At 53.5% G+C, this 27,659-nt stretch overlaps 3 protein-coding genes across 5 annotated transcripts in view; 2 read left to right on the top strand and 1 right to left on the bottom strand.

Annotated features, from left to right (window-relative positions):
• NABP2 (nucleic acid binding protein 2) lies at nt 1-5,226 on the top strand. 2 transcript variants are annotated; one of them, XM_030822441.1, is made up of 7 exons: nt 1-104; nt 496-597; nt 1,035-1,173; nt 1,287-1,358; nt 1,842-1,923; nt 2,019-2,082; nt 4,378-5,226. In XM_030822441.1, the coding sequence occupies exons 2-7, from the start codon at nt 519-521 to the stop codon at nt 4,575-4,577; spliced, it is 636 nt and encodes a 211-aa protein (XP_030678301.1). In that variant the 5' UTR covers nt 1-104; nt 496-518; the 3' UTR covers nt 4,578-5,226. The 2 variants fall into 2 exon arrangements, with proteins under 2 accessions (XP_030678301.1, XP_030678300.1); XM_030822440.1 differs by having other exon boundaries at nt 1-597.
• A 196-nt stretch (nt 5,227-5,422) lies between these two features.
• SLC39A5 (solute carrier family 39 member 5) lies at nt 5,423-13,681 on the top strand. 2 transcript variants are annotated; one of them, XM_003252824.2, is made up of 13 exons: nt 5,423-5,494; nt 5,608-5,663; nt 6,198-6,240; nt 6,572-6,929; nt 8,051-8,234; nt 10,169-10,331; nt 10,503-10,672; nt 10,910-11,050; nt 11,745-11,841; nt 11,931-12,095; nt 12,280-12,360; nt 12,484-12,674; nt 12,922-13,681. In XM_003252824.2, the coding sequence occupies exons 4-13, from the start codon at nt 6,643-6,645 to the stop codon at nt 13,063-13,065; spliced, it is 1,623 nt and encodes a 540-aa protein (XP_003252872.2). In that variant the 5' UTR covers nt 5,423-5,494; nt 5,608-5,663; nt 6,198-6,240; nt 6,572-6,642; the 3' UTR covers nt 13,066-13,681. The 2 variants fall into 2 exon arrangements, with proteins under 2 accessions (XP_003252872.2, XP_003252871.2); XM_003252823.2 differs by lacking the exons at nt 5,423-5,494; nt 5,608-5,663 and having other exon boundaries at nt 6,084-6,240; nt 12,922-13,180.
• Nucleotides 13,682-15,162: 1,481 nt separating this feature from the next.
• The window catches only part of ANKRD52 (ankyrin repeat domain 52), an 18,776-nt gene continuing 6,279 nt past the window's right edge, over nt 15,163-27,659 (bottom strand). The window contains exons 10-22 of the mRNA XM_030822796.1: nt 24,068-24,280; nt 23,804-23,875; nt 23,333-23,534; nt 22,997-23,084; nt 22,803-22,920; nt 20,709-20,928; nt 20,437-20,524; nt 20,240-20,323; nt 19,986-20,131; nt 19,687-19,769; nt 19,385-19,467; nt 19,119-19,210; nt 15,163-18,726 (exon numbers count right to left, since the gene is read on the bottom strand). Coding sequence (XP_030678656.1) covers nt 18,476-18,726; nt 19,119-19,210; nt 19,385-19,467; nt 19,687-19,769; nt 19,986-20,131; nt 20,240-20,323; nt 20,437-20,524; nt 20,709-20,928; nt 22,803-22,920; nt 22,997-23,084; nt 23,333-23,534; nt 23,804-23,875; nt 24,068-24,280 — 1,740 coding nt within the window. The 3' untranslated portion in view covers nt 15,163-18,475. The remainder of the gene's footprint in view (nt 18,727-19,118; nt 19,211-19,384; nt 19,468-19,686; nt 19,770-19,985; nt 20,132-20,239; nt 20,324-20,436; nt 20,525-20,708; nt 20,929-22,802; nt 22,921-22,996; nt 23,085-23,332; nt 23,535-23,803; nt 23,876-24,067; nt 24,281-27,659) is intronic.

Genomic DNA, 27,659 nt, shown 5'->3' with positions numbered 1-27,659 from the left:
TGTCCGCACTCCCGCGTTCCACCAGGCAGCATCCGGCGGCAGCGGAGCCTGTGGCTCCCCCTGCGGGCTGCTCAGCGGCGTGCACAGTCCTGCCGGCTGACTGGGTGGGTGGTGGGCTGCGGGTAGGGGAGGGGATGGACCGAGTCCTGGATTGTCGGGATGAGGGTTCGGGAAGGTCTGGCCAGTAAGATTCTACTCCCTGGCTGTGTACCGGGTTCCCTACCCCTGTCTACGTCGGCTCCGCCACTTCACGGCTTGAGACTAAAAGAGCATCCCGGCAGGGGGCCTTCCAGCCCCAAAGCAGCCTGTCCAGAGACCCCCAAATTCTGATCCTGAAGTTGGAGGCCTCCGGGGATGTTCTTTTTTAATCTTTTAGAAGGGTTAGAGGGGTTGAGGCTGCCTGACCCCAGCCTAATGGGGTAGGTAGGCCTTGGGAAGTGGAGCATGGGGCAAAGGATCCAAGCATTGAGCCTTCATCCTCTATTCCCCATCCAGTGGGGTGCCGAGGCTCGGGCAGCATGACGACGGAGACCTTTGTGAAGGATATCAAGCCTGGGCTCAAGAATCTGAACCTTATCTTCATTGTACTGGAGACAGGTGTCTACTGGGGTGGCCGGTTCGCGGGATGGGGGTGGGGGGCAGGAGGGGAACGCTGTCTGCGTTCTTAACTTGCTATAGGGATGGCAAGGCAAGCTGCAAGACACTCCTCACTCCCAATCTCTCTCTTCCACCCTGGGACAGAAAGTTGCAGTCAGGTATAGGGTAGATAGAACTCTTGCCAGATCTAGATCTCCTGTGCCACGCGGGCCTCTTTCCACTCAGGGCCCTCTCCATGGTGCTGGCCCCTGAACTCCCACCCCCACCCTCCACCACCCCTTCCACAATCCCAACCCCTTATTCCCCAGGGATTTGGGCTTTCCCCTGTTTGTACACCTTTTCCCTCATTCCACCAATATCCACAATCTCGTCCTTCTGACAGCTACCACCCCATTTATTTGACCATCCTCCCACCTCGATTTATCTGTTCCGTTCAGGCCGAGTGACCAAGACAAAGGACGGACATGAGGTTCGGACCTGCAAAGTGGCGGACAAAACAGGCAGCATCAATATCTCTGTCTGGGACGATGTCGGCAATCTCATCCAGCCTGGGGACATTATCCGGCTCACCAAAGGGTCAGCCAGCTGGTGACTTCTGGCCTTCCAAAGGCAACAACAATCAAGAGTGGGGTTAACAGTCCCTATAACACTTCTGAGTACTCTGAATTTTGCTTTTTTTGCTCCCATAGGTACGCTTCAGTTTTCAAAGGTTGTCTGACACTATATACTGGCCGTGGGGGTGATCTGCAGAAGATTGGAGAGTAAGTGCTGTCTTGGGGATTGGCATGAAGAAGCACCAGGGCAAAGGGGTTTGCAAGGAGGCAGCATAGGGTGTGCAGTCCAGGCCTCATTTCTGGACTTTTTCTGTTTGTTTGTTTGTTTGTTTTGAGAAACAGTCTCTGTCACTCAGGCTGGAGTACAGTGGCATGATCTCGGCTCACTGTAGCCTTGACCTCCCGGGGTCAGGTGATCCTCCCACATCAGCCTCCCAAGTAGCTGAGACTACAGGCGTGCTTCACCAAACCCAGCTAATTTTTTGGTATTTTTTATAGGGATGGAGTTTCGCCATGTTGCCCAGGCTGGTCCCAAACTCCTGGGCTGAAGTGATCCTCCAACTTCTGCCTCCCAAAGTGCTAGGATTACAGGTGTGAGTGACCACACCCAACCTATCTGGACTTTTCTGAGGCCTCTAGCAGTGGCCCAGAGGATGAATCCAAGGCTTTAGCTACTTTCTCCCATTGCAGATTCTGTATGGTTTATTCTGAGGTTCCTAACTTCAGTGAGCCAAACCCAGAGTACAGCACCCAGCAGGCACCCAACAAGGCGGTGAGTCCTGTGGCCACAATGGTGGGAAAGGAGGGCAGATCAAGACAAGAAGCATGGGAGGGAGCAGGATCTGAATATGTAATCTGTGCCTTCAGGTGCAGAACGACAGCAATCCTTCAGCTTCCCAGCCTAACACTGGACCCTCTGCTGCTTCTCCAGGTAAATCTGTTCCCTTCCATCCACTGGTCCTCCTAGCTCTCCCACTCTCCTCAGCCTAGAAAGATGCATTTCCCTCATTCCTTTTCCAAATCTCTCTTTTCTCAGTGTATCTTCCTTTACCCAATTCTCCCAGACCCCTCTTTTTTTTTTTTTTTTTTTTGAGATGAAGTCTCGCTCTTGTCAACCAGGCTGGAGTGCAATGGCGTGATCTCGGCTCACTGCAACCTCCGCCTCCCAGGTTCAAGTGATTCTCCTGATTCTCCTGCCTCAGACTCCCAAGTAACTAGGATTACAGGCACCTACCACCATGCCCGGCTAATTTTTTTTTTTTTTTTTTTTTTTTTGAGATGGAGTCTCTGTCACCCAGGCTGGAGTGCAATGGCGTGACCTCGGCTCACTTCAACCTCTGCCTCCTGGGTTCAAGGAATTTGCCTGCCTCTGCCTCCTGAGTAGCTGGGATTACAGGCACCCGCCATCATGCCTGGCTAGTTTTTGTATTTTTGTAGAGATGGGGTTTCACCACGTTGGCCAGGCTGGTTTTGAACTCCTGAACGCAGGTGATCTGCCCGCCTCGGCCTCCCAAAGTGCTGGGATTACAGGCATGAGCCACCGCACCCAGCCATGGGCTGCAGGTATCTTAGTCCAGTGGAGCAGCAAGGTTCAGTAGAGATATGGTTTCAGAACTAGGCTGGCCAGGCGCAGTGGCTCACACCTGTAATCTCAGCACTTTGGGAGGCCAAGGCCGGCAGATCACCTGAGGTCAGGAGTTCAAGACCAGCCATGGCCAACGTGGCGAAACCCCATCTCTATTAAAAATACAAAAATTAGCCAGATGTGGTGACAGAAGCCTGTAATCCCAGCTACTTGGGAGGCCAGGGCAGGAGAATGGCTTGAACCTGGGAAGTGGAGGTTGCAGTGAGCTGAGATCATGCCACTGCACTCCAGCCTGCGTGACATTGAGACTCTTTCTCAAAAAAAAAAAAAAAAACCAGTAGGCTATAACTTCCATGCCATTTAAGGTTCATAGTCCCTACTGTATGCAAGAAACAAACCTCTGCCTTCATATAACAAATGTTTCTAGAGCACCTACTATTTGCCACGGAATAAAACACACTACCTGCCTTTAGGGGCTTGTGGTTTATCCAGGAGAGAGATAATGATTATAATACGCCATGCTTAAGTTCAATGACGTGGTATGTCCAGAGTTATGAGAGCTCAAACAAATCATCCCAGGCACCTGGCTTCAAACATTGAAAATATAAGCCAGATGCAGTGGTGCACACCCATCATCCTAGCTACTTGGGAGGCTGAGGCAGGAGCATTGCTTGAGCAAGGAGTTTGAGGCTGCAGTGAGCTATGATCACACCACTACACTCCAGTCTGAGTGACAAAGTGAGACCTCATCTCTAAAACAGTAAAAATTTAAAAATAAATATTTATATACACAAAAATGTGACTTGTTATTATCTTTGGTGGGTAAGATTATGTGTAATAATCTTTTCACTGATGCTTATCTATATTTTCTAAAATGAACATTATCATTATGGTACACGCATACACACCTTTTTTTTTAAGTGCCTCGTATTTTAATGCAGAGACTTCAGGCCCTTCCCCTTGCCATTGTTCTCCAGTTTTGTAATCACTTTTGGTAAAGGGGCCTTTTTTTTTTTTTTTTTTTTTTTAATTGAGAAGGAGTCTCGCACTGTCGCCTGGGCTGGAGTGCAATGGTGCGATCTCGGCTCACTGCAACCTCCGCCTCCCAGGTTTAGGCGACTCTCCTGCCTCAGCCTCCTGAGTAGCTGGGATTACAGGTGCCTGCCACCACACCCAGCTAATTTTTTGTATTTTTAGTAGTGACGGGGTTTCACTATGTTGGCCAGGCTGGTCTCGAATGCCTGACCTCGTGATCCACCCGCATCAGCCTCCCACAGTACTGAGATTACAGGTGTGAGCCACCGCACCTGGCCCAGTAAAGGGGCATTTTTGTCAGAGGTCCCTGAGCCTAGAACTAAACAGCTAATTCTAGGTCTGATTCTCAACAATACTGAGATAACTACAAGAGAAAAATACCGTACCGAGGTTCATGTAGCAACTTCCTAAATGATCATGTGAGTCTTCTCTGGAGCTCCATTCATACTCGCAGCCCACAGTCTTTTGCATTTGGTCCAGTTGGCATTAAGATGCAGTTGTGCATGGTGAAGACTGTGCCACTCTTTGGGGCATGGAGGCAGGCCTTGGGATGGACCCCTTTCCTATGTTAACTAATTCCTTTGTTTCTTCTCCTCCCACAATTAGCCTCTGAGAACCAGAATGGGAATGGACTGAGTGCCCCACCAGGTCCTGGTGGTGGCCCACATCCCCCTCATACTCCCTCCCACCCTCCCAGCACCCGAATCACTCGAAGCCAGCCCAACCACACACCTGCAGGCCCGCCTGGCCCTTCCAGCAACCCTGTTAGTAACGGCAAAGAAACTCGGAGGAGCAGCAAGAGATAGCATGACATTCTTTCTTCCTGCCACCAACCACATCCCAAGTGTCTCCTGGAGAGCAAGATAGCCTTCCGCTGGCTGGCTGGTGTAGCAGTATTTTAGCCACTGAACTTCCGTGGAGGGTGGTGAGCAGTGTCCTTATCCACCCTAATCTCATACTCCCTCATTGTCCAGATGAACTACCTGTCCCCTGGGAGTCAGGACCCTCTGCCTGCTCTCTTTCCTCTTTAGAAATGGCAGTTACTGGCTGGGCACAGTGGCTCACGCCTGTAATCCCAGCACTTTGGGAGGCCGAGGTGGGTGGATCACCTGAGGTCGGGAGTTCAAGACCAGCCTGACCAACATGGAGAAACCCCGTCTCTACTAAAAATACAGAATTAGCCAGGCATGGTGGCGTATGCCTGTAATCCCAGCTACTTAGGAGGCTGAGGCAGGAGAATCGCTTCAACCCGGGAGGCGGAGGTTGAGGTGAGCCAAAATTGCACCATTGCACTCCAGCCTGGGCAATAAGAGCGAAACTCCATCTCAAAAAAAGAAAGAAAGAAAGAGAAAGAAAAAGAAAGAAGAAAGAAATGGCAGTTACCATCTGTTTCTTCTGTGTGAGACATGGGAGTCTAACTGAAGTCTCTCCTTCCTAATAAATGTTACCACTCTACTCTGTGTTGGACTCCTTTGCTTTTTGTGGGAAAAGGAAGAGGTTAGCAACTAGGCATTTGGGAAGGTGGGGTGTCCCCAAAAGGTGGAAGGAAGATAGGTTACAGGTAAGGAGGCCCAGGCAAAGCAGACCTGCCCCTTTAAGGTAGTGTCCCTCCCCTACCCCCTCCCTGCAAGTGACCCTTGCCCGCCTGCCTGCCTGCCCCCCCAGCTGGAACCAAGAAGGCTGTGTCCCCCTTCCTCTGGGTGTCCTTGTCTCCTGCTATCAGGTAATGCCAACCTCAACCCCCTGGACCAGTCACCCCGATCAGACTTTGCCTGATTTTAGGCCAGGTCAGACATCAGAGGAGGGCCCAGATCCTTGTTTCCTCTCGCCCCGCAGGGCTTCCCCTTTCTTGGTCATCGATCCCTAGAGCTCTGGCTCTTTCTCTTCTTGGGGTGAGAAATTGCTAAGAACAGTTTATTTCCCATGCATGCATCTCGGCTTGTCACTGATCTGCCTTTTCCCCCCTCATCCCCAGGTTAGGGACACCTGGGTCCAACCTTCCCAAGGAATATGGGGATGGGGCTTGGAGATGAAGTTTAGTGCTAGACTGTAAGGTAGGTGGGGGGAAGTACATGCGGGAAAGGGCTAAAATGGTACTAACTGTGTTAAGGATGGGGTGAATTATTTAAGAGGAAAAAGACTAGGCCCAGGTTCTCCTTAGCCATGTGGCTTTCCCAGGGCAGAGGGTGGCCCCTCCCTACTCAGGGGCCCAGCAGAGACTGACCTTTGACCCCCACCCCAGAGACCAGTGAACCATTAACTCCTGTCTTATGTGAGCCTTCACACACTGGCCCCACCCCTGACCCCGCCCCAAGGCAGGTGGGCTAGGAGGGGGTGCGTGTCCATCTCAGCCTTCTATGTGACGTGGCCTCCGATCCACCTGAACACCTGGAGGCTAAGCCTGGATTCCCCCCTCCCTGACTCAGGAACTGCTTAACGTCCACGGCAAGGCCTAATAGGGGACCTGAGGTGACAGCTCTCATGTTGCCAGTAGGGGTGAGACCCTGGGGATTGAGGGGGGATAAAGAGGTGGGGCAAAGTTGAGGGGTGGGGTTTAGGGGACAAGGAATGGACGGCCAGCTTTGGATGAAGTATGAGGAGAGCTCTGAGTCAGGGAAGTGCTCCAGGAACTGGCAAACAAGAGGCTGCTCCCGAAGGAGGCAGTGTGAAGGGAGAAAGAAGGCTGCAGTAGGGGCTGCTGCTGGACTCGGTGGGGAGCCGGTGCAAGGAGCTCTGGCTCCCCCATGGACCTGAGCTGGAGAGCAGAGCAGCAGCTCCAGCCCATTCCTCATTCTTCCAGGGCACAGTCCTCAGGATGTTTCGGGGAGAATAGGAGCCAGAACCTGAGCCCCTAAGCCATTCCCCTCACCAATGATGGGGTCCCCAGTGAGTCATCTGCTGGCCGGCTTCTGTGTGTGGGTCGTCTTGGGCTGGGTAGGGGGCTCAGTCCCCAACCTGGGCCCTGCTGAGCAGGAGCAGAACCATTACCTGGCCCAGCTGTTTGGCCTGTACGGAGAGAATGGGACGCTGACTGCAGGGGGCTTGGCGCGGCTTCTCCACAGCCTGGGGCTAGGCCGAGTTCAGGGGCTTCGCCTGGGACAGCATGGGCCTCTGACTGGACGGGCTGCACCCCCAGCTGCAGACAATTCCACGCACAGGTACTGACCCCTTCCTCCACTCCACAGGACCACATCCCCCAGGTCCTCTCAGTGCTTGCCCCCAGTTGCCTCATTCTGGCTTCCTCACGAGATCCCTGGAGTTACAAATTCTTCAGAACCCAGCTCCTTGGTATCTCTTCAAAACCTCTCATGTTTCTATTGTCTTCTCTCTCTTTATTTGAGACTGGGGGGTCTCACTTTGTCACCCAGGTTAAAGTGCAGTGACACATTCACAGCTCACTGCAACCTCCACCTCCCAGGCTGAAGCCATCCTCCCACCTCAGCCTCCTGAGCAGCTGGGACCACAGGCACACACCACCACGCCCGGCTAATTTTTAAAATTTTTTATAGAGACAAGGGTTTCGCCGTGTTGCCCAGGCTGGTCTCAAACTCCTGGGCTCAGCTCAGCAATCTGCCTGCCTCAGCTTCCCAAAGTGCTGGGACTACAGATGTGAACTACCACCCTAGCCCTCTGTTGCCTTCTAATTCTCTCCTCCTCCAAATCTCTAAACCCTTAAATTTCTTGCTCTTAGTATCACTGTTCAGTGTCTCTGGGCTGATTTGGCTCCAAATTCGTAGCTCTTTGTTTTTTCTTTTCTTTTTTCTTTTTTTTTTTTTTTTGAGACAGAGTCTCGCTCTGTCGCCCAGGCTGGAGTGCAGTGGTGTGATCTTGGCTCACTGTAACCTCCGCCTCCCGGGTTCAAGCAATTCTCCTGCCTCAGCCTCCTGAGTAGCTGGGATTACAGGCACACACCACCATGCCTGGCTAATTTTTGTAATTTTAGTAGAGACGGGGTTTCACCATATTGGTCAGGCTGGTCTCGAACTTCCAACGTCAGGTGGAACCTCAGCCTCCCAAAGTGCTGGGATTACAGGCGTGAGCCACCATGCCCAGCCATTCATAGCCCTTTTGGCTGTCCTCCTTTTTTTTTCTGTCCCCCCTAGTGGCAGAAAATGGACAACTCACAGATCTTCCTAAGAATGACATTCCATGGTTTCTGGGTCCCAGGATCTCCAGTCAATGGCTAGTCCCCCCATTCCCCCTAAAATCCCTGGGAGCCTCTCAAAGCGGGTTGATAGAGAACACGAGGGAGGCTGACTTGCTGTCTCACCCATTCCAGGCCACAGAACCCTGAGCTGAGTGTGGATGTCTGGGCAGGGATGCCTCTGGGTCCCTCAGGGTGGGGTGACCTGGAAGAGTCAAAGGCCCCTCACCTACCCCGTGGGCCAGCCCCCTCGGGCCTGGACCTCTTTCACAGGCTTCTGCTGCTGGACCACTCATTGGCTGACCACCTGCATGAGGATGTGAGTCTGACAGTCTCTAGAGGGGAAGGAGCCATGGGATTAGATGGCCTGAAATGTTTAGTCAGTAGTTTTTTGTTTTGTTTTGTTTTGTTTTTAAATCCCAACATGGGCCAGACGTGGTGGCTCATGCCTGTAATCCCAACACTGTGGGAGGCCGAGGTGGGTGGATCACCTGAGGTCAGGAGTTCGAGACCAGTCTGGCCAACATGATGAAACCCCATCTCTACTAAAAAATACAAAAATTAGCCGGGTGTGGTAACGGGTGTGTGTAATCCTAGCTATGCAGGAGGCCGAGGTGAGAAAATCGCTTGAACCCGGGAGGCAGAGGTTGCAGTGAGCTGAGATGGCGCCATTTGCACGCCAGCCTGGGCAAAAAGAGGGAAACTCTGTCTCAAAAAAAAAAAAAAAAAAAATAGCTGGGCGTGGTGGCACATGCCTGTAATCCCAGTTACTCAGAGGCTGAGGCAGGAGAATCACTTGAACCCAGGAGGCAGAGATTGCAGTAAGCCGAGATCGCACCACTGCACTCCAGCCTGGGTAACAGAGCGAGACTCTGTCTCAAAAATAAAAATAAAAAACACAAAAAAATAAAAAAATATATCCCATTGTGGTCTTAGGGGATGTTATTTCAATAGTGAACTATGTTCCCTCTGGGATCAGAGCAGGTGAGCCCATATCCAGAGCTCCAAGACTCAGTTTAGGGGAATAGATGGCAAAGCAGAGAATCTAGAGAAGCAGCCCAGGGTAGAATCCGGATGGTTACCTGGAGAGGAGACCTGCAGGGAATGGATGGCTGTCTTCATCCAGAAAGACAGAGAATATGTTCCACTTACACCAGAGGGCAGACAAAGCTGCCTAACCCTGATGGAGGTCCAGTGAGTGCCCATTGCAGGAAGCATTCAAGCTGAGGCTGGATGAACATCAACAGGGCTGAGAGGGAGGTTAGATGGCATTTCAGGGTCTTTTCCCTTTTAAGATTCTGGCATGGAGAGCTCTAGTTTTCCAACCAGCTTCGTTTATCAAATCAACAAAATGATTGAAATGATCAGAGTTTGCAGGGAAAATGATGACAATGCTCACTAGCACCCAGTTTGCATCGAATTGAATACCTGCATTGGACTGAATATTCACTAATAATGCACATTGATTATAAGTACCCTTGGCCCCATTCCCCAAGGTACCTGCCAGTAGGAGCAAAGGGGACCCTGGGAGAGACCCAGGAGTCTATGCAATGGAAGGACAGGTGTTAAATATAATTTTTTTTTTTTTTTGAGGCAGAGTCTGACTCTGTCACCCAGGCCGGAGTGCAATGGCGCGATCTCGGCTCACTGCAACCTCCACCTCCTGGGTTAAAGCAATTCTCCTGCCTCAGCCTCCAAGAGTAGCTGGGATTATAGGTGTTCACTACCATCCTCAGCTAAATTTTTTTTTTTTTTTTTTTTGAGTTGGAGTCTCACTCTGTCGCCCCGGCTGGAGTGCACTGGTGCAATCTCGGCTCACTGCAACCTCTGCCTCCTGGGTTCAAGCGATTCTCCTGTCTCAGCCTCCTGAGTAGCTGGGATCACAGGCGCATGCCACCATGCCCAGCTAATTTTTTTGTATTTTAGTAGAGACAGGGTTTCACCATGTTGCCCAGGCTGGTCTTGAACTCCTGAGCTCAGGCAATCTACCCACCTCAGCCTCCCAAAGTCCTGGGATTACAGGTGTGAGCCACTGCACCCGGCTCATCCCCAGCTAATTTTTGTATTTTTAGTAGAGACAGGGTTTCACTATGTTGGCCAGGTTGGTCTCAAACTCCTGACCTCCGATGATCCACCCGCCTGGGCCTCTCAAGGGCTGGGATTATAGGTGTGAGCCACTGCACCTGGCCAGGTGTTAACGATCTGAGTCATAGTTCCTGGTGATTCTCCAATGTATGACCCTTGACTCCCCAGTGTCTGAACGGCTCCCAGCTGCTGGTCAATTTTGGCTTGAGCCCCGCTGCTCCTCTGACCCCTCGTCAGTTTGCTCTGCTGTGTCCAGCCCTGCTTTATCAGATCGACAGCCGTGTCTGCATCGGAGCTCCGGCCCCTGCACCCCCAGGGGATCTACTATCTGGTCAGCAAGTAGGAGTGGGTGGGGGGCACCCTGAATCCTGGAAGTGGGGCCCATGCCAAGGAAGGAGGCTCACTGGGGTCCTGCCTCTCCTTGTAGTGTTCTCTCTGCCCCACCTTACGTGTGGGACCCTCCTCCTGCCCTGCCCTAACTTCAGCCCCTGATTCTCCCCAGCCCTGCTTCAGAGTGCCCTGGCAGTCCTGTTGCTCAGCCTCCCTTCTCCCCTATCCCTGCTGCTGCTGCGGCTCCTGGGACCTCGTCTACTGCAGCCCTTGCTGGGCTTCCTGGGGGCCCTGGCCGTGGGCACTCTTTGTGGGGATGCACTGCTACACCTGCTACCGCATGTATGTGAAGCCCCTTCCTTGTACCCCTGGCCTCCATGGATCTAAGGTGTCCCCAGCCATAGGACATCCCCTCCCCCTTTCCATCAGCTCCCACATCCCACTCCCAGATCCTGGCTTCAGTCCACAGTGTGCTGCCTTCTAGTAGAGCATATGAGCGAAGGCTTGCCACCACCCATGCAAGGGGATGTTGTTGGGTATAGGGGCTTCCAGGGTCTGCCCTGACCTTCTCTCTGTCAGGCACAAGAAGGGCGGCACGCAGGACCTGGCGGACTACCAGAGAAGGACCTGGGCCCGGGGCTGTCAGTGCTCGGAGGCCTCTTCCTGCTCTTTGTGCTGGAGAACATGCTGAGGCTTTTGCGGCACCAAGGGCTCAGGCCAGTGAGTGATACCATTTTCTCCTCCTTCTGCTGAGACCAGAGTCCCAGTCAAAAACTGGGCCAGGCCAGGCGCGGTGGCTCACGCCTGTAATCCTAGCACTTTGGGAGGCCAAGACAGGCAGATCACAAGGTCAGGAGTTCGAGACCAGCCTGACCAACATGGTGAAGCCCTGTCTCTACTAAAAATACAAAAATTAGCGGGGCGTGGTGGTGCATGCCTGTAATCCCAGCTACTCAGGAGGCTGAGGCAGGAGAATCGCTTGACTTGGGAGATGGAGGTTGCAGTGAGCCGAGATGGCACCATTGCACTCCAGCCCGGGTGACAGAGCGAGACTCCATCTCAGAAAAAACAACAACAACAACAAACTGGGCCAAAAAGCCAAGAGATGAGGAGCAGTGTGTGCTCCTGGATCTCTGACATTTGCCTGGTGTGCGGGACCTATCAGCTAACAGGGAGTGGGTAGCAGCTCCTTAAGCACAGACCCAGGATTTCTGGCCAAATGGCATCCTATTCTGAGCTCAAGTCAACAAGAAACAGAGGGGAGGTGCCAACTTGGGAAGAAGGTAGAGGCCAAAGAACATCCCAGGTGCCAGAGGTGGAACCAGGTGTTCATCTTCCCAGCTTGTGGCCTGGCTTCCCCTTAGTCCCTGGCTCTGCTGCCTCCTCCACCAGGAGGGATGCCCTCCTATTTCAGAGATGCTGCAGGCGAAAACGAAGGAATCTCGAAACACGGAACTTGGACCCGGAGAATGGCAGTGGGATGGCCCTTCAGCCCCTACAGGCAGCTCCAGGTGACTAGAGGAGAAAATTTGAAGAGTAGTTTCCAAGCTCACAGTCCTTATTTGCAGCCACCAACACTGTCCTGTGCTTCTTCCTGCAGAGCCAGGGGCTCAGGGCCAGAGGGAGCAGAACAGCCAGCACCCACCAGCCCTGGCCCCTCCTGGGCACCAAGGCCACAGTCATGGGCACCAGGGTGGCGCTGATATCACGTGGATGGTCCTCCTGGGAGATGGTCTACACAACCTCACTGATGGGCTGGCCATAGGTGTGAGGGGTGGGAACGGAGGGAAGCAGGTCCAAGGGGAGGCCAGGGCTCCTAGTTATCAGCTGGGGCTAGGAGAGGGCTGTCAGGAAGATGGGGAGAGGACGGGAGGACCATGCAACACAGGAACCTGCTTCTGAGGAGACTTTTCTTCTGGACTGACAACTTCCGACCCTGCTGGCCCCAGGTGCTGCCTTCTCTGATGGCTTCTCCAGTGGCCTCAGTACCACCTTAGCGGTCTTCTGCCATGAGCTGCCCCACGAACTGGGTAGGAATGGCAGGAGCAGGGTGGGGTGGACTCCAGAAAGGAGATAGCTTGGAGGCTGGTGGGTGGCATGGATGAGGGGCACCCCAGCTTACTCCCTCCCATCCTGTCCTCTGTCTCCAATAGGTGACTTTGCCATGCTGCTCCAGTCAGGGCTGTCCTTTCGGCGGCTGCTGCTGCTGAGCCTCGTGTCTGGAGCCCTGGGATTGGGGGGTGCAGTCCTGGGGGTGGGGCTCAGCCTGGGCCCTGTCCCCCTCACTCCCTGGGTGTTTGGGGTCACTGCTGGGGTCTTCCTCTATGTGGCCCTTGTGGACATGGTGAGAGATGTTGGGTAGAGCAGAGAAATCAAGGGCAGTGGGGAGGCGGGAGTGGAGAGGGAGATAGCAGTCCCTGCGCCTCTACCATTAGCTCCTGGAAGGGCGTCAGACCACAGGCCCGCAGAAGTCTGAGAAACAAGGGACTGAGGTGTTTGGGTGGGGGCTGCTGATGCTTTCTGATACCCTTCCTCTGGTGCTGAGAGGTCAGGGGCAAGGCCAGAATCCTGACATCCTCTTTTTCTTTCAGCTACCAGCCCTGCTTCGTCCTCCGGAGCCCCTGCCTACGCCCCATGTACTCCTGCAGGGGCTGGGGCTGCTGCTGGGGGGCGGCCTCATGCTTGCCATAGCCCTGCTGGAGGAGCGGCTACTGCCCGTGACCACTGAGGGCTGACAGGGCCAGTGGAAAGGGGTCGGGTTGCCCTTCCTTCCCCCCAACCACAGGAATGGAGGCGGGACACAGGGCCAGTAGGAGCAATAGGATTTTAATAAACAGAACCCATCCCAAAGCCATGACTACGACAGTTGTACTTGCACCAAAACAGCATAGAAAACCAGAGTGTGGTGGGAGGACCCGAAGCCGGTTGGGGGAGGATGTGAGTAGGGGCCTGGAGGGTGCAGGGTCATTAATCTGCAGGGAGAACATTGTGCTTTAGCCCAGGGAGGGGAGGGGTGGGGCAAATGCACCGAGGTCCCCACTTTTTCCTGCTGCCCTCGGCACCCTGGGGATGCAGGCATCTGGGCACATCGGCCCCTTATTGCTGCCCACCAGCGTTAAACGCCCCCGATCCCAACACTAGCACCACAGGTGGTTCCGGGGCAGGGAGAGGCAGGAATGGGAAAATTGCTTAGAGAAAGATTCCACTAGAATCCAGTGAATTGTGCTCAGTTCTCTTTACTTCCTACAACCGAGTACATGGGTCACAGGGTGGAGGGTGCAACAGGACATGGAACATGCCCCTCCGTGCCCCCCAACACACACCTGCACACAGGATGGTGGTGTCTGCAGCATCACAGGTCATGCAGGGCATGGGGAAGGGGAGGTTCACACACACATAGATGCCCACAGCGGGTACCAGACAGAGAACACCCCTGAATATACACAGCTGTACATGGGGAACCCCCAGGTCCCCACCCCAACCCTCTCCCCTGTCTTGCTGTCCCCCGCAGGGGAACTATATTGCTTTGAGAGAGCCACCCCAGGGGCTGCTCTGCCAGGCACCCTCCCCTCCCACCCACCCCCATTTTGGCACATCTGCAAGACACACAGCAGCGAGAGTAGGCACCCTCCCTTCCCAGGCTTCTGTGGCCTGGAGCTGGGGAAGGGGGTAGGAGACTTCATCCTCCATCCTCCCCTAACCCTTCCCAAACCCCTGCCAAACCCACTCCAGCCAGAACCCACCCCCACCCCCCAAACACACATACAAAGCTGAGCTATCCAGGAACACAAGGGAAACAAGGAGATTGTCCAGGGTGGGAGCAGAGGCAGCGGGGGAAGAAGACTGGAAGCAGAGACCTCCCCCCTTGTGGGGGGCAGACTGGCACAACAGCTACTTTAGTGCAATTGGAGAGGGTGCCCAGAGTGAGGGGTGGAGAAGGGAGGGAAGGCGCTCCCCAACTTCCCTGGGGGCAAAGTCAGGCTTCCAGATTCCCCAGGGAAGGGGCCTAGCAGGAGTGGGTGAGGGCCAAGGTGGATCCTCTGGTCACCCACCACCCTCTGCCCTCCCAAATGCAGTGACAGTGTCCCCCTCACACCTAAGTGGGCAACAGCAGCCTTGGAGTCAGTACCTTCAAGTAATTCAAAGAGCAGACCCTCCCCACCCCAGCTTCACCCCATCTCTGGGATTTGGTCGCTTCTCTAGGGGTTGGGTTGGGAGGAGGGAGCCCCCAAGGCAGACCCTTCCCTCTCTACCTCCCGCTTCCCAGACCACTGGGCTTGGTCCTCAAAGATTCCTCACCTCCGCCCTTGCCCAACCTGGGTCAAGGCTGCAGAAGGCTGGAGCCACCACAATTAGAGGGGAAGGGGCTGCTTTGTTCCTTATCCCTCCTTCTTAAAAGGTAGGGTTCAAACTAGGCGGGATGGGGGCCCATACTGGTTTGCCCCAGGAGTAGGGTTTCTGGGCTAGGGTCTGTAAGGCTATTTTCCTTTGCGGTGGGAAGGGGAGGTAGGGGATGAACACTGGGTATGGGAAGCGGGTGAGAAATGGCTGAGAGGGAAGGAGGAAGAGGCCTCCCCGCTGGAGCAGTCACTGGAGTCATTTAGACAAAAACACTCATGTGCATAAGATACACAGTGCGCAAACTCAGCCCTGCCAGCCCGGCCCCAATTCCACCTCGCAGGACCCCTTCCAAGACCCTGGAGGAGCTTTTGGGGATACAGCTGTAGAACCGTTCACTCTGGCCCCATCCACCCCACCCCCAGCCTCTTCTCCCCTTCTAGGTCCAGGGAGTAAGAAGGTGCTCGGGTGGGCAGACAGTGGTGGAAACAGTATTGAGTTTTCCTTTGGTTACATATTGAAGGCAAAGGTGAGCTGGACTTACAGTCAAAACGGATAGGGGTGAGGAAGGAAGAGGGGCCATGGCTGGGGTTGGAGAGGGAGGTAGGCCCTCCTCAGCCCCTCCACCCCAAGAAACACATCTACATGGGGTGGCAGTCCCTCAGTCTCGTCTCTCCCACCCCCCACAGCACCAAACAAAAGGAGAAGCCCCCTCCCCCAGGGGCTGCTCCCCACCCCAACCTGGGCTGTACATTCAGTGGTTTTCAGCAGTCCTATGGCTCAGGGGGCCACGGGGTGGGGGAGGTGGCCCGTCAGTCTCAGTGGACAGTGGCAGTGACCCGGGTCTGCTGGTCCTTCCTGGGACCCACAGTTTGTGCCATTCATTTTTCTGAAGGATAGTATATGACCCTACCAGAGCCACCGCCCAATCAGAAATAGCTCCCCAAAAATCAGAAACTAAAAACTGGCTTTTTCCATCTCACCCTCTGATTCACACGTCTGTTTCCCTGTCTCCTATGTTGCCCTCGCTCTGTTTCCTTTGTTGGGACCTGGGGCTGCTCCCAGGGTCCTCGCTTAAAATAGGCCTTTTCACAAAAGTGCTTATTACTTGAAGCAAGTGCTTTAGAGCTGTGGTGGGGAGAGGGGGGAGTGGGAGGGCAAAGGGAAGGCGCTGTTCCCTCCCCACCCTCCCCCATGAAGACTGGGGGGCATTCTGCCTGTTTTACTTCTCCACACCCGTTTAAGTCAAAGAGGTTTAAAAAAAATCTTAACATTAAAATAAATATGCAGTGGCCATGAGAATGGTCAAAATGCTTCAAAAAACACTAGGGCTGGGGAGCCCAGGGTGGGGCGTGGGGTTTCCTTTGGCATAAGGAGAGGAGGCTGCTTGTCCCCCAGGCTTCCTCACAGCCACATATGGAGGGACAGAGGACTCCCCACCACCTCCCAGCACTGCTGACAGTGCGCTGAGGGCAGCAGGGAGCAGACAGCCCCCAGAAATCTCATCTAGCAAGACAACGGGGCTCCTGACACTCAGATGCTTCCCGCCATCGCCAAACGTCACGAAAGGAGAACACGACTCACCCCGCAAGTTCTCTCTGGAGGACCCATCTCCTCACTCCCCTTGCCCTCCACCACCTAATTCCCAGCACCAAGATGAGAGGGAGGGGGTGGAATGGGAAGATTTCAGGAGAGAGAATTGAAGGGAAGGCAAGCTTTGCAGAGCCAGCAGGGTTGGGGATGGGGGCTGCAGCCCTTAAGAGAGGTCACATTGATTGTCATATAGGGGAGGACACGGTGTGGAGGGAGGTGGGCAAGAGGGGCGTCACAAGGCCCTTTGGCTTTGAAAATAAAAATAAAAACTAAAAGCTGCACAATCCTTCTCATCAATAATGGTCATTTGGAAGCCTTGAAATGATTTAGGAACTGAGGGTTGGGAGAAGCAAGACACAGAGAGACAGGGGATCAAAAGGGATCATGAAAAGATAAGGACTTGGACAACACCCCAGGCTTCTGGAAACCAGCATGAGGTATGGTTAAAGGTATCTGTTGGGGAGGAAGGGGGTCCCTGGGACGCCCCCCTCCCCTCAGCCCACCCTTGACAAGGGTGGCAAGACATTCAGGGTATACAACTAAAAGATGGGTAAGACTGTGAATAAAGCAAACTTGGGTAGGGGAGGGAGGCTGAAGGATCCCCCCTCAGGGGGAGACCCTGTACTGTGTAAACGAAGCCTGTCCAGTTGTCAGGGGACAATACTGATGGCAGCCAAACTGGGCAAGGATGCACTGTGGGGGCGGAGGGGGCATGACCTCTATTCAAGTTCTGTGTCTTGGCCCCTGGCTGAGGTATTGAGTGTGAGGAAGGGAACACTGGGCTGCAGGAGTGGGTCCAACTGTCCAGGAGGCCGCACTAGGAGATGGGTGGACAGAGCACTTAAAGGGACCAGGGCCAAATTCAATGCTACATTTAGAGAGAAAACTGCCCCCTCTTCACTCCAGCCCAGTTTGGCTTTTGGGGTGCGACTTTTAGAAATCTTAACAGTGCAGCCCCTAGCTCAATCCCATCTTTCCTCCCTGCTGGGAAGGCAGGGACCAAGCCCCAGTACCTATTCATCTCTCTCTAGGTCAGAGCTTCTTCCTCACATTGGAGGGGAAGCCTGGGTCCCGAGTAGCCACGGTCCCTTGTCAGCCCTGCCCCTCCTACCATCTTTGGCTTCAGATCAGGAGTGACTGGGGCAGTGGGTACTCTTGGACATAACAGAAGGTGGAGGCAGATAGGGAGCACAGATAAACTATGGGCTTGGGGGCACAGGAGGAAGAACATGGTCCCTCCCTCCATATACATGCAAACACATGCCTGAAACACAGTGGACATACTAGGGCTGTGGTTTTGAAATGGGCAGAAAATTAATTTGTTTCTTCCCCTAAAGGATAAAACGCTTACTTAAAAATTCATGACAAGCCTCAAAGTTCAAGGAAAGGAGAGCCAGGGCAGGAATGACCACAGGCTCTGCCCTCCCAAAAGAAGATAAAAGAAAGAAGCAAGGTTAAAGTGCGTGGTTAGGGGCCAGGCTAGGAGTGGGAGGGAAGAGGGAGGGGGCAGGCTGTGGGGGCAGAACCAGCCCTTGATTTGCATATGAGGAGCCAGGGGAGAGTGCAGGATTGGGGCCCAGGTACAGTAGTTGCTGCTTCAAGTGTTTTGCATTTGAACCTTAGGGGTGATAGGGTACAGAAGTGGGGAAAAAGCTCCAGGCCCCAGTGCTAAATATCCTCCCCCCTCATCCTCTAGCTGCCCCTGAAGGGGGAGGGGGACACCCCCAGAGTGCTCACACAGTACCAGAAATTAAGGCTTCTCACTGCTGCGGGGATGGAGGGACCGGCCGAGCAGGGAGGCAGTGATGGGTATGGAAGAAGTAGGGATCTGCCTGGCAGGAGGGGCAGGGGAGAAGGGGGACACAGAGAGGAGTCCCCAGGGAAGAGTCGGGGGAGCTGGCAGCAGAAAGAGGGAACCAAGAGATGGAGTCAAAGAGTGGGGGAGCCAGGCATTTAGCAATCATTTTGGGACACTTGGCAGAAGGGGTCGCCCTGGGGGTACCAAGGGCCTGGGGTGCTCCCTGTCAGTCCCAGACCCCTGCCAGGCCAAGATGGTGTGGCAAAGGGGTGAGCAGCTGCTCCCCAGGGCTTCCTTCCCCTCCGCCCCCTCCACCCAGTCGTGTTCTCCTTTAAAGTGCCCTAAATGTTTAGACTTTTTCTAAATAAATAGAATTAGATATCAAGCCACCGGCGGGGGAGGGACACTGGAGGGGGCTACTCAGAGTAGCAGCCATCTAACCCAATGGCGCCGGGCCGCTCCTGGCTGTAGGGGCAGGAGGCCCCATGGGGCAGGGCGCCGCAGCCACCCACCGTCTTGGCAGCTGCAATGCTGCAGTTCTTGAGCAGGCTGAAGCTGAAAGGACTGACGGTGTCCTTGGGTGGGAAAGGCTTCATGGTGGAAAGGATCAAGGCCAGGCAGTCTGCCACATCTTTGTTGGGGGCACAGGCCAGTGCTGGGGTGTGACCTGCAGGGCCAAGGGGGAGAACTGAGGTATGGAGTCCTGTATCCCAGCCAGCCTCCCCCAAGCTCTGAAGTCTCTTCTCTGTGGAGGGAGCCAAGGCAGGCAGGTACCCAGCAGGGGCAGAATCCAAGGGTGACAAGGGCCCAGGGAGGCTGACAGGCAGATTCTCTAAGTACGAGTTAAAGGGCGGGCATGGGAGTCAAAGCCTAGGGTGTGGAGCCCTCCTGACCCTGCCGGCTCCCCTCTGAGACTCCAGAGTACTGGTGTGGGCTCCCTGCTCCGAAGAGTTCCCTTGGGAAGAAAATCCCATGTATAGCAAGATTAAGAAGTCACCTCCTGAAGAATGTCCCCGACCCCAAACCCAAGAGAGGCAGGGGGCCCCAGACCCCACCCACCTTCTTCATCCACTGCCAGCACTGTGGCCCCACGACTCAGTAGGGCCTGTACCACAGAAGCTAGACCATTCCGGGCAGCAATGTGGAGTGGCCTTGGAAAAAAGGAAAAAGAAGGAGCTTGATGCTAAGCTGCCCTTCCACCTCCAGAGAGGGTGGCAAGGGTGCTGAACAAATACTATGGGCTCCAGAGAGCCTCTGAACAGCGGCCACTCTTTCATCACCCACTGGCCTCCCCCAGCCGGAAGCCCCCTTCCCCAGGCACTCACATCTGCAGCGCACTGTTGGTAGCATTGATAAGGCCAAGGTCTTGGGTTTCTGCCAGGATCATGAGGGCACATTTCTCATGGCCCTGAGGGAGGTGAACAGAGAGTGGAGACTTGTGAAGTAGAAACGTGGCAGGGTGCAGGGCAGGAGTTGGGGAGAGTAACAGGAGGACAAACAGCTGCCCCACCAGTTAGATAGGCTGGACAATCCTCACTTCTGCCCCAGTCCCCTCTGCAGCCGAGACCTACTTCTCTTCATCAAGCTCTGCCCCTTATGCAGTCCCCCAATCACTTCAGGTGAGTACCTTGCTACAAGCCAAGTGGAGGGCCGTGTTCTTGTTCTCATCCAACACAGTAAGGTCTGCCTTCCCTCGATACAGCAGAAATTCTACGAGAGAAATGTGATAGAGGGACTGACCCCTCCCTCCAGAGCAGCAGCCATCCCGGCTCTCCACTTTGCATCCCGTCTGCAGATGGCGAGACATCCAAAGACAACCCTCCTGCTTTCTGAACCCCAGCCCCAGCCAGCCTCCACAGGCAGGACTGACCCATCCTGCAAATGCCCCAGGGGAGCTCCTCCCTTCCACAAGTGGCCCCTACACACCCACAGCAGCGGTCTGCCCGTTCTCAGCCGCCGTCATGAGCGCAGTGCGGCCAGTGTGGTCAGTGGCGTTCACCTCGGCTTGATGCTGCAGCAGCATCCGGAGCCCAGAGACATTGTCCGCGAAGGCAGCGGCGTGAAGGGGGGTCCTGTAAGGCGGGGATCAGGGTAGATTAAAATAGGGAAGAGTATACTGCCCAAGCAGAAAGAGGAAGCGAGAGGCAACTGGGCTTCTTCCCAAGTCTTCCATTACTCACCGTCCTTTGGCATCTCGGCTGTTCACAATCTTGGCACCCAGAGCTCCCAGCAGCATCTCTGTGGTGCTGTCCTGGTTATTAATCCTAGAGGAAGAGGGAGGAGGGGTCATCAGGAAGGACAAGGGAAGTAGGCTACCTGTCCTAAGCTCAAGTCATGGGCCCTCGCGAGAAGGGCTGACGTAGCAGAAGGGACTTACACTGCACAGTGCAAAGGAGTGAAGGGGTTTCCTTCCAGGTACGAAAACGGGCTGTGTTCAAGTAACAACTCCAGACAATCTTCATGTCCTGGGCATGAGGAAGGAATAGTGATGGAAAAAAAATGGCAAGGTTCCCTGTCTGTCCTGTGTCCTGACACTCCATTCTACTTCCAGATTCAGATCAACCCAGGTCCCCCCCGACAACCCACCTGTCCTCCTCTACACACACTCCAACACACACTCCTGTGCCTGTGGAGGCCCCAGTCTAGTACCAGTGTAGGAGGCCCAGTGCATGGGCGAGTATCCGCTGTAATCCACCCCAGCATCCAGGGGATCTGTGGAAAGGGCAGCCTGCAGCAGGGTCCGCAGTACTGCAGTGTGGCCACAGGCTGAGGCCAGGTGAATGGGCGTGCGGCCCTTAAAGTCTCGGCACAGCACAAATGCGTCGTGGTCCAGCAGGGCAGCCAGGCAGTCCTCACAGCCAGTCACTGCCTATGAGTAACAGGGGGGTGTGAGGGGGATGAAAAGCTCCTCCTTTTCCACTGGCCTGTTGCTGGAGTCTGGCTCAGGAGTAAGAACCACTTCCAGGGCTCCAATCCTTGTCTTTTTTTTTTTTTTTTTGGAGACAGAGTCTTGCTCTGTCGCCCAGGCTGGAGTGCAGTGGCATAATCTCGGCTCACTGCAACCTCTGCCTCCCGGGTTCAAGCGATTCTCCTGCCTCAGCCTCCCGAGTAGCTGGGATTACAGGCAGGTGCCACCATAGCCGGCTAATTTTTTTTGTATTTTTAGTAGAGACGGGGTTTCACCATGTTAGCCAGGATGGTCTTGATCTTCTGACCTCATGATCCGCCTGCCTTGGCCTCCCAAAGTGCTGGGATTACAGGCCTGAGCCACTGGCCTCAATCCTTGTCCTTACAACGATTCTTTTTTTTTTTTTTTTTTTTTGGAGACTGAGTCTCACTCTATCGCCCAGGCTGGAGTGCAATGGTGCGATCTTGGCTCACTGCAACCTCTGCCTCCCGGGTTCCAGCAATTCTCCTGTCTCAGCCTCCCAAGTAGCTGGGATTATAGGCATGCACCACCACACCCAATTAATTTTTGTATTTTTGGTAGAGATGAAGTTTCACTATGTTGGCCAGGCTGGTCTCAAACTTCCGACTTCAGGTGATCTGCCCGCCTTGGCCTTCCAAAGTGCTGGGATTACAGATGTGAGCCACCATGCCCAGCCCTTTACAACAACAATTCTAAGTATTAGGGACCCACATCTCCCTCCTTGACTCTCTCTATGCCAACAGACAATCAGGATACTAAGAGTTAACACTGGAGCTCTGGAGTGAAAGACTAAATGGAGAGAAGAAGGAGACCAAGGGATCAAAAAATCTTATGGGAGGAGGAGGCAGCTTAGGACAGGTGGTCACGGAAGAGGATCAAGGTTGTGGCGACATTATGCGATGGGTTGGGGCCAGCAGGGTATCCCAGGTACAGTCTGGGTGGTGAGCACTCAGTTGTACGTGATTACAAAGCACAGATATTGGCCAGGCACAGTGGGTCACGCCTGTAATCCCAACCCTTTGGGAGACCAAGCGGGTGGATCTCATCATCAGGAGACTGAGACTACCCTGGCTAACACGGTGAAACCCTGTCTCTACTAAAAATACAAAAATTAGCCGGGCGTGGTGGCAGGCGCCTGTAATCCCAGCTACTCGGGAGGCTGAGGCAGGAGAATCGCCCAGGAGGCGGAGGTTGCAGTGAGCCGAGATCACGCCACTGCACTCCAGCCTGGGCGACAGAACGAGACTCCGTCTCAAAAATAATAATAATAATAAATAAAGCACAGATATCAGGGAAATCAGCTGGGGACATCAGGGACTCATCCTGGAGCAAGCACAAAGCTCAATAAGATCCTGGGCACAGCGTGGGCCTGGTGGCTCGTGCCTGTAATCCCAGCACTTTGGGGAGGCCAAGGTAGGGGGATCACTTGAACCCAGGAGTTCAAGACCAGCTTCGGCAAGATGGTAAGACCCCATATCTACAAAAAATACAAAAATTAGCTGGGCATGGTGGCATGTGCCTATAGTTTCAGCTACTTAGGAGGCTGAGGTGCGAGGATCACCTGAGCCCAGGAAGTCAAGGCTGCAGTGAGCTGTGATAGTGTCGCTGCAGTGAGCTGTGATAGTGTCACTGCACTCCAACCTGGGCAATGGGAGTGAGACCCTGTCTCAAAAAAAAAGAAAAGAAAAAAGAAAAAAGACTGGGCACAAAATCCTGGCTTGCCTCCTAGACAACTGGATTCCCTACTGCTGGTGAGTCCCATGCTCCCACACTGAGGCCCATGTGCAAACAATCCCCCCTAGAAGCTCACTCACCCCGCGGTGGAGGGCAGTGCGGCCCCGGAGGTCAGCAGCATCAGCTGTGGATCCTTTCTCTAGCAGCAGATGTACACAGTCCACATGGCCATTCATGATGGCCAGCATCAGTGGGGTCCTACAGAAAGGCAGGAGGAGGAGTGAGGATCCCGCAAGGACTGGAAAACCTGCACCCCACCCTGGCCCACACTCACTGTCCATAGGCATCCATGACATCTGTGATGTCAGCTCGTTCCCCACTGTCGATCAGCAAGTGCAGGGAGTCAGTGTGGCCAGAGGCAGCTAGGGGAAAGGGACCCCGTGTCAGGGCAGGGCCACGAGGAAGAAGGGAGGCAAGGTCAAGCCTAAAGGACTTGGGGTCAATGTTACAGGAAGACCTGGGCCATGGAGAAATCTCTGAGGATAGGAAGCTATGAATCAGGGCTTGAAGTCTCCATTCTCCTCACCCTACTCCACTTTCCAGCCCCATTCCCATCCAGGAGGGATCTGGCATGGCAAGGGTAGGGCAGCAGCCTAAAGTGGGCACTAACCAGCAGCGTGCAGGGGCGTCCACTTGCGCTTGCGCTCCTTGATGAGGGCAGAGGCGCCGTGGGCTGTAAGCACCTCCACACACTCAGTAGAGCCGCGCTCCGTGGCCAGGAAGAGTGCGGTCCGGCCCTTGTGGTCCCTTACGTCCAGATTCACCAGCGTCTCCGCCAGCGTCTTCAAGGCTTCACAGTGACCGTTGTAGGCCTGGCGGGGCGCAGGCAACCAGTGCACACAGCTCGGGACCTTCCCTGCTCCTCCCTTCCCCTTCTCTGCTCTTGGGGTCCCTGGGAAGCTCAAGGTCTTAGTCCTCGACAAGCTCCTTGGGCCCCTCAAGGCTTCCTACCCTGCACTGGGCTTATCCCCTCTCCCACAAAAAGGCAGAAGCAAGGATAACTTCACAAGTGCTGGCACCTTTGTTAGGGCCTGGGAACAGGTAGGACAAGGAAGGCAACAGAAAAAGACGTGGGACTCACAGCTAAGTGCAAAGGGCTGACTGGAATGGTGCTCTCCACATCCTCCAGGCAGTTAAAGGACATTTCTAAGAGCTGCAAAGGACAGGAAAGTAGGTGCTGAGACTCTGGAACTCCCAAGATAGTACCTCAGTCCCCGACTCGCAGTAATCCCCACTAAGCCTCTGGATCTAAAGACCACATTTGATTGAACCCTTAGTTTCGGAATCCACAAACCCTGTGCCCCGCCCCTGCCTCCCCTCCTGCAGGCCGGGCCCCAACACATACCAGTTCGAGGTTCTGTCTGTTGCCATAGGCGGCTGCATAGTGCACAGCTGTGTAGCCCTGCCTGTCCCGCAGGGAGGGGTCTGCACCGTTATCCAGTAAGAACTCCAGACAGCTGAGGAGCCGGGGGTAGACTGTGAGGCAGGGACAGGCCCAGCCCAGGAGGGCACAGTTCTGGGAGGGCCAGAGGAGAGGACCAAGGGAACCCCTCCAGGCCTACCTGGCCGCCACCCATCCTCAGCTCTAGGTAGGTTCTCTAAATCCTACCCATTCTCCAATGCCAGCTCCAGACCCACTTTACCTTCTCAAGGTCTGCCCTGAACCCCTCTGGCTTCAATGCCCTCCTTTATCCTCTGAATGCTCTCCTAGAGAACCTAGAGCATGATGTTCAGTTATCAGCCTTCCGCTGACCAACATGCTTTCCCCACCTCCAGGCACGCCAACCCCTGCCCTATGATGCTTTCTCCTCCCAGCCCACCCGAATAAGTCCTGTTCATCTCAAACTCAGTCCCAGCTTCTCTCCTCTGTGAGGCCTTTCCCAGCCTTCCCTGGGGAAGGTGCCTCTTCCTCTGTGATCCCTTGGCAGTCTTCTCATACCTTAGTAGTAGTTGTAGTAGTAGTAATAATAATAAAGTAGCACTTACTGTCAAGCACAGTTCTAAGTACTTCATGTATATTAAATAATTTAATCCTCATAAAGATCCTATGAAGTAGATACTATTTTTATCCTTACTGTGGATGATGAAATTGAGGCATAAAGAAGTAACTTACTGAAGGTAACAGCTGAGCCTCTTGGATTTTAGTGTCCTTTTTTAAAAAATAAATCTTAAAAAAAAATTATTTAATTTACTTATTTTAAATAGAGACAGGGGCCTGGCTCGGTCGCTCACGCTTGTAATCCCAGCACTTTGGGAGGCTGAGGTGGGCAGATCACCTGCGGTCAGGAGTTCGTGGCCAGCCTGGCCAACATGGCGAAACTCTGTCTCTACTAAAAATACAAAAATTAGGCTGGCCATGGTGGCTTACACCTGCAATCCTAGCACTTTGGGAGGCCAAGGCAGGTGGATCACCTGAGCTCAGGAGTTCGAGACCAGCCTGGGCAACACGATGAAACCCCATCTGTACTAAAATACAAAAATTTAGCCGAGTGTGGCAGCGTGCACCTGTATTCCCAGCTACTCAGGAGGCTGAGACAGAATTGCTTGAACCCAGGAGGTGGAGGTTGCAGTGAGCCAAGATCATGCCACTGCACTCCAGCCTGGGCAACAGAGTGAGACTTGGTCTTCAAAAAAAAAAAAAAAGAAAAAAAAAAATTAGCCGGGCGTGGTGGTAGACACCTGTAATCCCAGCTACTCAGGAGGAAGAGGCAGGAGAATCGCTTGAACCCCGGAGGTAGAGGTTGCAGTGACCCGAGATCACACAACTGCACTAGAGCCTGGGTGACAGAGCAAGACTCCATCTCAAATAAATAAATAAATAAATAAATAAATAAATAAATAAATTTAATTAAATAAAATAGAGATGGGTTCTCATTATGTGTTAGCCAGGCTGGTCTCATACTCTTGGGCTCAAGCAATCCTCCCACCTCAGTGCTGGGATTACAGGCATGAGTCACTGTGCCTAGCTGATTTTTGTGGGGTTTTCTTTAGAGACGGGGTCTCACTATGCTGCCCAGGCTGGGGTGCAGTGGCTATTCATAGGCATGATCATAGTGCACTACAGCCTCAAACTCCTGGGTTTGCATGATCCTCTTGCCTTACCTGCACCTGCCTCCTGAGTAACTGGGAATATATGCATGTGCCACCATGCCCAACAAAAAATAAACTTTTTGTTTTAGAATATTATTACAGAAAAATTTTGGGCTAGGTGTGGTGGCTCATATCTGTAATCCCAGCACTTTGGGAGTCTGAGGCAGGAGGATTGCTTGAGCCCAGGAGTTCGAGACCGGTGTGGGCAACATAAAGAGATCCCTGACCTACAAAATAAATTAATTAAAAAAAAAAAAAGAAAAAAAATTGTGAAGATAGTATAGGGAGTTCTCACATACCCTATACCTAGTTTTCCCTGTCATTAACATCTTACATTAGTATGCATAAGTGTCCTTTTATTTAGCTTTCCCAATAGATTATTAGTTTTCAAAAGACAGAAATTTGAGTCAATTCATCCTTTTTAATTTTTTTTTTTTTTTTTTTTTTTTTTTGAGACAGAGTCTTGCTCTGTGGCCCAGGCTGGAGTGCAGTGGCGCAATCTCAGCTCACTGCAAGCTCCGCCTCCCGGGTTCACGCCATTCTCCTGCCTCAGCCTCTGAGTAGCTGGGACTACAGGCGCCCGCCACCGCGCCCGGCTAATTTTTTGTATTTTTTTTTTAGTAGAGACGGGGTTTCACCGTGGTCTCGATCTCCTGACCTCGTGATCTGCCCGCCTCGGCCTCCCAAAGTGCTGGGATTACAAGCGTGAGCCACCGCGCCCGGCTTTTTTTTTTTTTTTTTTTTTTTTTTTTTTGAGACGGAGTATCACTCTGTCGCCCAGGCTGGAGTGCAGTGGCGCAATCTCGGCTCACTGCAAGCTCCGCCTCCCGGGTTCACGCCATTCTCCTGCCTCAGCCTCTCCGAGTAGCTGGGACTACAGGCGCCCGCCACCACGCCTGGCTAATTTTTTGTATTTTTAGTAGAGACGGGGTTTCACTGTGGTCTCAATCTCCTGACCTTGTGATCCGCCCGCCTCGGCCTCCCAAAGTGCTGGGATTACAAGCGTGAGCCACCGCGCCCGGCCTCTTTTTAAATTTTTATTTAATTTTATTTATTTGTTTTTTTTTGGAGACAGAGTCTCACTCTGTCACCCAGGCTGGAGTGGATTGGCATGATCTTGGCTCACTGCAACCTCCACCTCCCTGGTTCAAGTGATTCTCCTGCCTCAGCCACCCGAGTAGCTGGGACTACAGGTGCCTGCCACCATGACCGGCTAATTTTTGTATTTTTAGTAGAGACGCGGTTTCACCACGTTGGCCAGGCTGTTCTCGAACTCCTGACCCCAGATGATCTGCCTGCCTCGGCCTCCCAAAGTGCTGGGATTATAGGCGTGAAGCACCGCACCCAGCCTATTTTTAATTTTAATTTTTTCGAGACAGAGTCTTGTTCGGTTGCCCAGGCTGGAGTGCAGTGGCGTGATCTCGGCTCACTGCAACCTCCACCTCCCTGGTTCAAGCAACTCTGCTGCCTCGGCCTCCTGAGTAGCTGGGATTATAGGCGTGCGCCACCACACCTGGTTAATTTTTTGTATTTTTAGTAGAGATGGGGTTTCACCATGTTGGTCAGGCTGGTCTTGAACTCCTAACCTCAGGTGATCTGCCTACCTCAGCCTCCCAAAGTGCTAGGATTACAGGCTTGAGCCACCACGCCCAGCCTCATCTTTTATCCTTAGTATCTAGCACAGTATTTGGAACCTAGTAAGTAAATATTCAATTAATGCTTGTGTAATGCAAATTATTTTGTACATTTAGCTTTTCTAATCCTCTCAAGAAGACCGGCCGGGCGTGGTGAGCCGAGATCACACCACTGCATTCCAGCCTGGGCAACAGAGTGAGACTCTGTCTCCA

This window comes from Nomascus leucogenys, chromosome 11, assembly GCF_006542625.1.
Source record: "Nomascus leucogenys isolate Asia chromosome 11, Asia_NLE_v1, whole genome shotgun sequence".
Classification (NCBI taxonomy): Eukaryota; Metazoa; Chordata; class Mammalia; order Primates; family Hylobatidae; genus Nomascus; species Nomascus leucogenys.
This window is presented reverse-complemented; position numbering and strand designations above follow the sequence as displayed.

Excerpts from the sequence above, each read along its gene's own strand:
- SLC39A5 (XM_003252824.2), top strand. The coding sequence starts at position 6,643 with ATGATGGGGTCCCCAGTGAGTCATCTGCTGGCCGGCTTCTGTGTGTGG. Across the intron at positions 10,673-10,909 it reads TGCTACACCTGCTACCGCAT|GCACAAGAAGGGCGGCACGC; the intron begins GTATGTGAAGCC and ends TCTCTCTGTCAG. Across the intron at positions 12,675-12,921 it reads ATGTGGCCCTTGTGGACATG|CTACCAGCCCTGCTTCGTCC; the intron begins GTGAGAGATGTT and ends TTTTTCTTTCAG.
- NABP2 (XM_030822441.1), top strand. The coding sequence starts at position 519 with ATGACGACGGAGACCTTTGTGAAGGATATCAAGCCTGGGCTCAAGAAT. Across the intron at positions 598-1,034 it reads CTTCATTGTACTGGAGACAG|GCCGAGTGACCAAGACAAAG; the intron begins GTGTCTACTGGG and ends TGTTCCGTTCAG. Across the intron at positions 2,083-4,377 it reads ACCCTCTGCTGCTTCTCCAG|CCTCTGAGAACCAGAATGGG; the intron begins GTAAATCTGTTC and ends TCCCACAATTAG.